At 43.5% G+C, this 10809-nt stretch overlaps 1 protein-coding gene across 1 annotated transcript in view; it reads right to left on the reverse strand.

Moving 5' to 3' along the window:
- LOC109916368 (calcium/calmodulin-dependent protein kinase type II subunit alpha-like) overlaps window positions 1-10809 on the reverse strand; it is a 170245-nt gene that overhangs the window by 9511 nt on the left and 149925 nt on the right. The window contains exons 10-11 of the mRNA XM_048603488.1: window positions 5498-5573; window positions 2994-3034 (exon numbers count right to left, since the gene is read on the reverse strand). Of these exons, the coding sequence (XP_048459445.1) occupies window positions 2994-3034; window positions 5498-5573 (117 nt within the window). The remainder of the gene's footprint in view (window positions 1-2993; window positions 3035-5497; window positions 5574-10809) is intronic.

Here is a 10809-nt window from a genome sequence, read left to right on the forward strand (position 1 = left end):
CTGACCAACCCCCATCCCAACTCCCTACCTACACTCACCTTTACTGGCTCCATCCCCGCCTCCTTGTCCCTTCCATCTTCTCTCCACCTATTTGCTCCTCTATCCACCTTCCATCATCGCCTCCCCCTCTCTATATTTATTTCAGAGCCCCCTTCCCCTCTCCCATTTCTGAAGAAGGGTCCAGACCCGAAACATCAGCCTTCCTGCTCCTCTGATGCTGCTTGGCCTGCTGTGTTCATTCAGCTCTACACCTTGTTATCCCAGTATAAGATCCCAGTTTACTTCAGCTAGCTCAGCTTTCAAGCCCAGATAGTTGCCCCTATTTAAATTCAAAGTACTAGTCCTTAATCAAATTCTCTCTCTCTCAAACCGGATGTACTAGTCCAGTCACATGACCGTTACAATACAATTTCCTCCAGTCACTCTCAGGTCAGCAACCACCAGCTTTTGGATTCAAGCCGTAACTCACATTGTAGGAAAGAAAAAGGGATAAGTTAACATCCTTGGGATGTACCAGCATGCTTACCCAAAATACGTAGTCCAACCTGAGCACAGTATGATCCCACCAAGAGCACTGATTGGTTAAATTTGTTTCTTTTTACGAAATATTGATTCACTGGAGATACACATTGCTGATTGTGGTTTAGAGAGTGGTGAGTTTCTGCAGTGTAGGAACACACATAGTGACGGCAAGGAGGGGGCATTTAAGTGGGGTAAATATTTGTCGACACCTGCATAGGCTAATTCACTGTAACGTCTCCCTTGAAATCAAACATTGTGCCCTAGGTGAGTTTTTTTTTGTTGACATCAAGTCAGAAATTCGGTCATTTCAGAATTGTAGTCAGCAGCTGTTTAGAGGGTTAAAAAGGTTGTATAAACTTGGCCAGTACTTGCTTTGGACTCGACAGTTAAAGAGTGATCTGAGCGAGGCGTCGAAAATGCTAAAGAGATTTAGAGGGTTACATGGAACAAAGGTGCAGAAAAGGAGCTAAAGTGCAAATCAGCCTCAATTTGATTGAATGTAGGGTTGCCAACTCCCCTGGTTTGTCCCAGAATCTCCAGAAATTAAGAATGATTCTCCTGAGTTTACCGTGGGCCATCCTAGAAATTATTTGTTGGATCCTTATAGAAAAAGTTTGCCTTTTCCATCCTATGTCTCTTGATCGTAACAATATTGGAACTGGGGGAGATGGTGGGATTTGGAGACAATTTTATTGTTTTTATTTGTGGATAAGAAGGGTTGAGAGGGATAGGGGCCAAATGCTGGCAAATGGGGCTGGATTACTTTCGGATATCTGGTCGGCATGGACGAGTTGCGTCGAAGGGTCTGTTTCTGTGCTGTACAACTCTATGACTCTATTACTCTCTATGAGAGAGTACTGTGGTCATCAAATGACAAAGTCTTCAGCAATATACAACCACAGCTGGCTATCTTATCTGAATGAGACTGAAGCCCAGGGGGTGGAATGGTCAAATGTGTGCTATGAGGTTCTGCCAAGCAGCTTTTGAGTCTCTTACAGAAATCAGTTGATTAACTGTTTTAGTCCAAAGTCCAGTTGCTCTGGATGTTGACCAGTTGGTGGGAAGGAGTTACAAAGGCAGTCAGGGGAACTGGGTGACCAAGTCTTGAAATTTCAATGTCATCCTCTTGATATCCCCAAATCAAACATTTCCTTTCTCCCTCATGGAATTGTAAATAGTGCAACACAGAAGGCAGCCATTCGGTACATCAAGTCTGGCTTTTTCTGTTCTTCTTTTTTAGAAGACTCATCCAGTTAGTTCCACCCTTTGGCTCTCCTGCATAACTTTGCAATTCTTTTCTGTTTCTGGACATTATCCAAACCTCCTATTGAATCGGAAAGTGCCACGCTTTTGGACAGTGCATTTCAAATTTGAACCACCCACGCTAAAAGCAATGCTCTTCGTGTCGTCACTCGTTCTTTTGCCAATTGCCTTAAATCTCTGCCATCTGGTAAGTGACCCTCAGCCACTAGAAACAGTTCCCCTTTATTGACTCAATCTCAGCCCTTCCTGATTTTGAACACCTGTATTAAATCTGTTCTTAACCAAAAGTTGGTCTGAGAAGAAATATCCAACACGTCCAGTCCATCCTAGTAAACACTCTCACTGTCAGAACCATGGTATTGATAGGAAAAGCAAAATCTATTCCTGATGATGCATCTGGTTAGTTGCATGCAAGGACTTGCTGAGCTGTTGGTTTATTTCTGAGGATGTTCCCGTTGACACTTCAGTGAGGTTCAGTGCTGACAATCATCTCTACCGAGCCCCTGTTCCCCGTTTGTCAAGGATGTGATTGCACTGGAAGGGGTGCAGACAACATCATGAAGAAGTTGCCTGGGATGGAGCATTTCAGGGATGAAGAGAGGCTGGATAAGCTTGGGTTGTTTCCTTTGGAGCAGAGAAGGCTCGGGGGAATGTGACAGAGGTGTATAAGATTGTAAGGAGCATAGACAGGGTGGATAGAAAGCTGCTGTTTCCCTTAGTTGAAGGGTCATAATTTTAAGGTGAAAGGCAGGAGGTTTAGAGGGGCCTTGAGGAAATACCGTTTCACAGAGGGTGGTGAGGTTCTGGAATGCACTGCTTGGGAGGATAGTTGAGGCAGGGAACCTCACAACCTTTAAAAAGCACTTGGATGAGCACTTGTAGTGTCATAACATTCAAAGTATGGGACGAGCGCTAGAAAGTGGGCTTAAATAGATAGGTTGGTTCAGATTCAATGGGCTGAAAGGCCTCTTCTTTGCTCTGTGACTCTATGAGTGCAATATCAGGCTTTCATGCTATTGAGGCCAAATTGTTTCCAGAGATCTTAGAGACAGAGACAGGAGAAATTCAAGCTGAAAATTGCTTGTTAAAAAAAAATCAATGAAGGTTTTGGGCAGCCACCATTATTTGTCACAAAGGAAATTCCCTTAAGCACAACATCAATGATTCTATAGAAAGCAGAGGCAGATAATAGAGCATTTGTTTCCTACCTTAACTCCATCTGTCTTCTTGTTGCCTGAGCTCCTTCCACCTGTAAGCAGAAGAAAAACAAATGTACTTATTCTATTCCACGTGCACCTGTGCTCTGCTTGGATACAGATCTCTGGCTCATTGCCTGTCTCCTGATGCTTCATTCTGAGCTAGTTTTCCTTCACAGTTTTTGTCATGGTGTTTCACCATTGCCCCCTGTATTCAGGGGCAGAGTGAAGAGGAAGATCTACCTCAGCCAGAACGGAAAAAAAAGGGATCAAAGTTGGATCATCAGTTATGATCATACTGGAAAGAGGAGCAGACTTGAAGGGCTGAATGGCCTACTCCTAATTTCTATGATTCTAGTGAACCATAGGGGTTGTTACAACAATCAGTGTTAGTTCACATCATCACCATCTCTGAGACTAGCTTCCAGTTCCAGATTTCATTAACTCCTGCAGCTACTATAGTGAGAGTTGAACAGCAGGACTGTTCAACTCTCAGCAACACAATATACTTCACCTGCCATTCCTTTGCCCACTCACTCAGCTTGTCCAAATCACACTGATGCCTCTCTGCTTCCTCCTTGCACCCTGCACTAGGTCAGATGGCTGGTATGTAGTTTAGAACGTTGCCAACAGCTCGGGTTCCACTTCCTAAATAAAAACCAAAAGAACTGCGGACGCTATCAGAAACAAAAACAGAATTTGCTGGAAAATCTCAGGAGGTCTGGCAGTATCTGTGAAGAGAAAATCAGAGTTAACGTTTCGGTCCAGTTCTGAGGAAGGGTCACCGGATCTGAAACATTAACATTGATTTTTCTTCACAGATGCTGCCGAGCTTTTCCAGCAACTTCTGCTTTTGTTTCGGATTCCGTTTCCATTCTGGCCGAGGTAGATCTTCTTCTTCACTCTGCCCCTGAAGACAGAAGGCAATGGTGAAACACCATGACACTGTGGGCCTCTGATTACTAGGCCAGTGATATTACCTTTACCACTGTCTCCCTCTGAAGTTGTAGTTGTGTGGTCACTAAGGCACTGTAGGAAATGCAGGAGTCAGTTTGCACACAGCAAGCTCCACAGCATGGAAATTAAACTTCCCAAAGCCCCTTTCACAACCTCAGGATGTCCTGATTCGCTTCAGAACTGATGGGGTACTTGTTGGAATTGTAGTAGCTGTTGCAAGCTAAGGAATATGCTGGCACAATTTATACTCACTAAAACTCAACAGTCCCAGCTCCATAAGGCTACAACTAGTTTTAAAACAGAACACGAGGATTTCTTTTTAAGCAGAAGATATTTGTATCAGAATATATACTCTCAGAATAAAGAGGTTCCAATTTAAGGCTGAGATAGATAGATTCCTGAACAGTAGTGGAGACTAGGGTTATGGGGAAATGCAGGGAAATGAACGTGAGGAGTGTCGGATCAGCCCTGATCCTATTGAATAGTGCAGCAGGCTCAAGGGGCCGAATGGCCTAGACCCGTTTCTATTTCTTACGGTTTTATGGTGTCTGAAATGTTCTTTCCTCTTTCTGAGCCCAAAAATTGAAGGAAGGAAAAATGGATTAAGACAGAAGCTGGAGAATGCATTTGGGAGTGAGAAAGTCAGATTTAAACAAGGCTCACTACCGCACCTCTCCCAGATTTGTTCAATTCAATGGTGAGCCGTGGGCATTGATGACAAGGCCAGCAGGTGGCAGCGATGAGCCATCTTCTTCAAGGTAACTAACTAGGGCCATTTCAGAATCAAACATATTGCAGTGGGTCTGGAGTCATGTGCAAATCAGAGGGCTAATGGAGGCAGATTTCCTTCTCTAAAAGGCATTAGTGATCAGGGGAGAAGCAGTGAGTAGGAATGTGGTAAGAGCTCAGAAATGGATAGCACGCAAGACAGTGAGGGTCAGGAGAGGAGTGGTAGCCAGGAGGTGGTGAGAGGGAGGCAGCAAACAAGGAGGTGGCAGCTGAGGGGGCAAGTGAGAGGCAGTGTGGGACATCAGGTGGGCATGGCGAGGTGGGGGCAGGAGTGTATGTGTGTTTGTGTGTGTGAGAGTGTGTGTTTATGTGAGAGAAAGTGTCTCTGTGAGACAGCGTGAGAGTGCCTGTGTGTGTGTGTGAGAGAGAGAGAGTCTCTGTGTGAGTGTCTGTGCGAGGGTGACAGAAAGTCTATGTGGGTGTTTGTGTGAGAGACAGAATGTGTGCGTGTATGTGTGTGTGCGTGCGTGTGTGTGAGAGAGAGTCTGTGTGTGTGAGAGACAGTGAGTTTCTGTGTGCATGTCTGTAAGAGTGTGAGAGAGTCTGTGTGTGTGTGAGAGACTGTGTGTGTGTATGTGAGAGTCTCTGTGTGCGTGTCTGTTCGAGTGTGAGAGAGAGTCTATGTGGGTGTGTGTGTGTGAGAGACAGAGTGTGTGTGTGTGTGCATGTCTGTGAGTGTGCGTGTGAGAGAGAGTCTCTGTGTGCGTGTGTGTGTGTGCAGGAATTGCAGAGAAAATGGAACCAGATGAAACATCCACCTCTGAACCAACCAGTAAAACCCCTGAGCATTTTGCACACAGCACACTGGAGCACAGCGTAATTCTCACGTATAAAATCATTGACTGGCTGAAACAAAATTGATTTTTAAGTAAATATATTCATGAGGTGAGTAAATTCCACTGCCTAAATGTAATTAAATTTAAAATCGGATATATCTCAACCATTGATAATCATAAGGATATGGAAGAAAATAATCAAATGACCAATAGGCTTGAAATATTTTACAATCTGCAGTGTGTTAAATATCTCTGAATACAATCATCAGCCAGTTCTCAGTCAAGAAAACTGAAGAACTTAATTTATATAGCACCTTTCAGTGATTTCAGCTCCTACAAAGGGCTTCATCAACAACACGTATATATTTATGGTTTGCATAGAGTCTTTAACATAATAAAATATCTCAATTTGTTTTCACAGCAACATTTACAAACCAACATTATACACCAAGTCACCTAATGTTGTTAACAACAACTGGCCAAAGTTTATTCACCTGTGGGATGTGGGTGTGACTGGCGGGGCCAGCATTTATTACCCATCTCACGTTGCTCTTGAGAAGGTGGGGGTGAGCTGCCTTCTTGATCCGCTGCAGTCCATGTGCTGTAGGTATACCCACAATTCCCTTAGGGAGGGAATTCCAGGATTTTGACCCAGCTATATATTTCCAAGACAGAATAGTGAATGGCTTGGAGGGGATCTTGCAAGTGATTGTGTTTCTATGTACCTGTTGCCCTTGTCCTTTTAGATGGTGGAGTTTTTGAATTTGGAGGGTGCTGTTGAAGGAGCCTTGGTGCATTTCTGCAGTGCATCTTGTCGATGGAACACACTGATACTTCTGAATGTTGTTGGTGGAGGGAATGCAGGCTTGTGGATGTAGTGCCAATCAAATGGGCTGCTTTGTCCTGGATGGTGTCAAGCTTCTTAACTGATATTGGAGCTGCACCCATCAGGCAAGTGGGCAGTATTACACTCCTGACTTGGGTCTTGTCTATGGTGGACAGGTTTTGGAAGTCAGGAGTTGAGTTACTCATTGTAGCTTCCTAGTTTCTGACATGTTCCTGTCGCCAATGTAGTTATCTAGCTTGTCCAGTTCAGTTTCTGGCCTACAGTTATCCTCAAGATGTTGATAGTGGGGCATTCAGTAATGGTAATGCCATTGAATGTCAAGGGTTGATGTTTAGACTCTTTGTTGTTGGAGATGGTCATTGTCTGGCATTTGTGTGGCGTGAATGTTACTTGCCTCTTGTCGGACAAGCCTGGATATTGCCCAGATCTTGTTGCATTTGGATACGGACTGTTTCAGTATCTGTGGAGTCGTAAATGGTGCTGAACATTGTGAAATCATTGGCCAACATCCCCACTTCTGACCTTATGATGGAGGGAAGGTCATTGCCAAAGCAGCTGAAGATGGTTGGGCCAAGGTCACTGCCCTGAGGAACTCCTGCAGTGTCTTAAAGGAGTAGACAGATGTGATAGAGAGGCAAAGGAATCTTGATAGGGAATTCCAGTGCTTAGGGACCAGGCAGCTGAAAATATAACCATGGAGCGATTAAAATTAGGGAGGTTCAAGGGGCCAGAACTGGATGAATGCAGAGATCTCGGACAATTTTGGGAGTCAGGGCAAATGAAATATTTTTGAAGTCACTGTTGAAATGTAGGAAACATGGTATTCAATGTGACAAGCTCCTACAAATGACAATGTAACAATGCCAGGTTATTTGTGTTTCTTCAAGATGTGTTTTTTGAGGGATCAATTTGGAGACTGGAGCGCATTCTACTTCAAAAAGCTGCCTGTGGGATAGTTTTTATTCACCCAAAAGAGCAGATAGGAACTCAAGTTAATGTTTCATCCAGAAGACTGGTGTAAAGTTTTGGGCGGTCCCTTTTGCCCTCAGACTACCTCCTGACCCTCAGGGCTATTATTGTGTCAGAATTAGGCTCATTAATCTCCGTCAATCACTTCTACACCTCTTATAAAAGCAAAATACTGCGAATGCTGGAAATCCAAAAAGAACACAGAGAATGCTGGAGAAATTCAGCAGGTCTGGCAGCATCTGTGGAAAGAGAACAACAGGATTTACCTTTTGAGGCTAGTATGACTCTTCTTCAGAGTCCTTCAGAAGTTTGGAGGAAAAGTCACAACAGACTCAAAATATTAACTGTGCTTCTCTATCCACAGATTGTCTGCCAGACATTCCTACATCTCCCTTTTTTCTTGTCTGTCATTGCAACTCAAGAGCTTTGTGATTTACAGCACTGAGCACTGATTTCTCTAAGGTACACTTTTGCTGATTTCTTTTGGATGGAACAGTGCCTCCATTTGATAAGGTCTTACAGTAACTTAATTGGCCAAAGCAAAGTGCAGAGTGACAGAGAGTCTGTAACTTGCAACAGTTCCAAGCACTTATCAATGGTTTGGTAAATGCTTTGCACAAATGCAACTGTACCAAACTGTGTGCTGTTAGATTCTGGACCCTTCTCTCACCATTGCAATGCTGCTCCAGTCACAGCCTCCACAATAGGCATTTATTGTAAAGCACCCCATTAAATTAATTCATGGTCCTCTCTTGGGCTCATCTATCGCCATGACCAGAGAGATAAGCATGTCCCCTTAGATCAGACAGAGGTTAATCAGCACCATTCATCAACTTTATGTCAACACAAGCAGTTGGAAAGTGAAATAGAAGGAGATCAATTTTCTTCCTGATTCTGGTTTCAGCACTCAGTCACATGGTCTCATTTTCTCTTGATGATGGTTTGGTTTTCTCTTTTTTGGTGTCCGACCCATTCCCCTCTAGAGAGGAGTGGACCTCTACCAAGACATAAGAACATAAGAAATAGGAGCAGAAATAGGCCAGCTGGCCCATTGAGCCTGCTCCACCATTTAATAAGATCATGGCTGATCTTTTTGAGACTCAGCTCCACTTACCCGCCCACTCACCCTAACCCTTAATTCCTTTACTATTCAAAAATCAATCTTTGCCTTAAAAACATTCAATGAGGTAGCCTCACTGGGCAGGGAATTCCACAGATTCACAACCCTTTGGGTGAAGAAGTTCCTCCTCAACTCAGTCCTAAACCTGCTCCCCCCTTATTTTGAGGTTATTCCCCCGGTTCTAGTTTCACCCACTAGTGGAAATAACCTTCCTGCTTCTATTTTATCTACTCACTACATAACTTTATATGTTTATATGTATGTGTATTATCTCATATGTTTATATTTTATAAGACCATGGTGCCTGATTATCCGGTCATTTATCTCATTGCTGCTTATGGGGTCCTGTGTTCCTCAAATCAATCACTGCGTTTTCTACTTTCCTGCAGAGACTATGATTCGAAAGTACTTCATTTTCTGTAAAGCAGTGGGGAAGTGCAGGGAAGATTTTTTTTTCACCTGAATTGTCGAGGTTGCATGGAAACCTGAAAGAGGTCTTTTATAATGAAGAAGGAGCTGGAGGGTCAACTTGGAGAAATGGTTTCCACTTGTGGGAGGGACCGGAGTGAGAGAGCAAACAACACAATCCATGTTAATATTGGAGTAGGTGCCCATGGAAAAGGTTGTCGTTGAAAAGTGGTGAGTTGTCTGACTTCTTTAAAAAAGCATTGGATTGATATACTGGTGGAGTATGGAGCTGGAGTTTGTGAGGTTCAGAACAAACTAATTTGGTCAAATAATAAATTGGATGCAACAGATTTACATGTTGTGGAGGTCGGATTTAATCCTCTGGCAAGTGCAGTACACCAAGGCTCAATAGTTCAGCGTGAACGACCATTGCAATTTCGCCTTTCATGGTCGGGGAACACTTTTACCAAAAAGTCCCTTGCAAAATCAAATGGGTGGGTGGAGTCTATGATAGGAGAGGGTGTACATGGGCTGCGGGCGAAGATCGAATGGTGGGTGGATATCAATGATAGATGAACATACACAGATGAACAAAGAGCTGAAGTAGGCCATTCAGCCCATTGAGCCTACTTCACAATTCAACAGAACATGACCAACGTGATTATAACCTCAAATCTACATTCCTGCCTTTTCACCCCATGAACCATTCATCCTATTTCTTCCCAGTAATCTACACACCTCTGCCTTCAAAATGTTCAAGACTTTTCGGAAAGAAGAGTCTAAAGTCTCATGACTCTCTGAGAGAAAAGGTTTTGCTTTATCTCTGCTTAGGTGGATGATCTCTTATTTTATAAGCAGTGATCCCTAGTTCTAGATTCTTCTGTAAGAGGAAACATCCTCTCCACACCTATCCTGTCAAGACACTTCAGGATCTTATACCTTTCAAACAAGAATTTCACTCCCTCCTAAGAAGGTGCAGGATATGGTTGAGAATGTGGTTCGGAAAGCTTACAGGATTCTGTGCTTTATGAACAGGGGTATAGAGCATAGAAACAAAGAAGTTATGACAAACTTGTTCAAAACCCAGGGTTCACCCCATCTGGACTATTACATCCAGTTCTGGATGGTGTACTTCAGAGAAGATGTGAGACATCTTCAGAGACATTATAGAATAGATTTACAAGAATGGTTCCAGGGTTGAGAGACTTGAGCTCCATGGATAAAATGTAAGAGCAGGGACTGTGCTCCTTGGAGAAAAGGAGATGGAGAGGAGATTTGATAGAAGTGGGTAAATCAGTTTTTTAATGCCCATTCATGAGATGTAGACATCTCCGACTGGGCCAACATTTATTGTCCTATTGCCGCTGATTGAGGGCCATTTGAGAGGTTAGTTCAGAGTCAATCACATTGCTGTGAGTCTGTGATGTAGGCCAGACCAGAAAAGGATGGCAAATTTTCCTCCTAAAGTATATTAGTAAATCAGATGGGGTTTCCTGACAGTGTGTTTCATGGTCATCATTAGCCAAACATTTTAAATCCAGATTTTGATGACTGAATTCTATTTCATATCTTCCATGGTCGGATTCGAACTCAAATCCCACAAAGCATTAGCCTAGGGAACTTGGCTACATGTCCAGGGACATTACCACTAACTCCACCACCTACCAGACTGTAAGGAGCATGGAGGGAATAGATAGGGAGGAACAGTTCTCACTGGCGGAAGGATCAAGAGCCAGAGTACAGGGTTTTAAGGAAACTGGGAAAATAGGCAATAGAGACATGGGAAGAAAATGTCTTTGCACAGTAAGTGATGTGGATCTGGAAAGCACTAACTAAGAATGTGGTTGAGACAGAGATAGTAGGAACTGCAGATGCTGGAGAATCCGAGACAACAAGGTGCAGGGCTGGATGAACACAGCAGGCCAAGCAGCATCATAGGAGCAGAGAGGATGCTGCTTGGCC

This window comes from Rhincodon typus, chromosome 12 (genome assembly GCF_021869965.1).
Source record: "Rhincodon typus isolate 14 chromosome 12, sRhiTyp1.1, whole genome shotgun sequence".
Lineage (NCBI taxonomy): Eukaryota > Metazoa > Chordata > Chondrichthyes > Orectolobiformes > Rhincodontidae > Rhincodon > Rhincodon typus.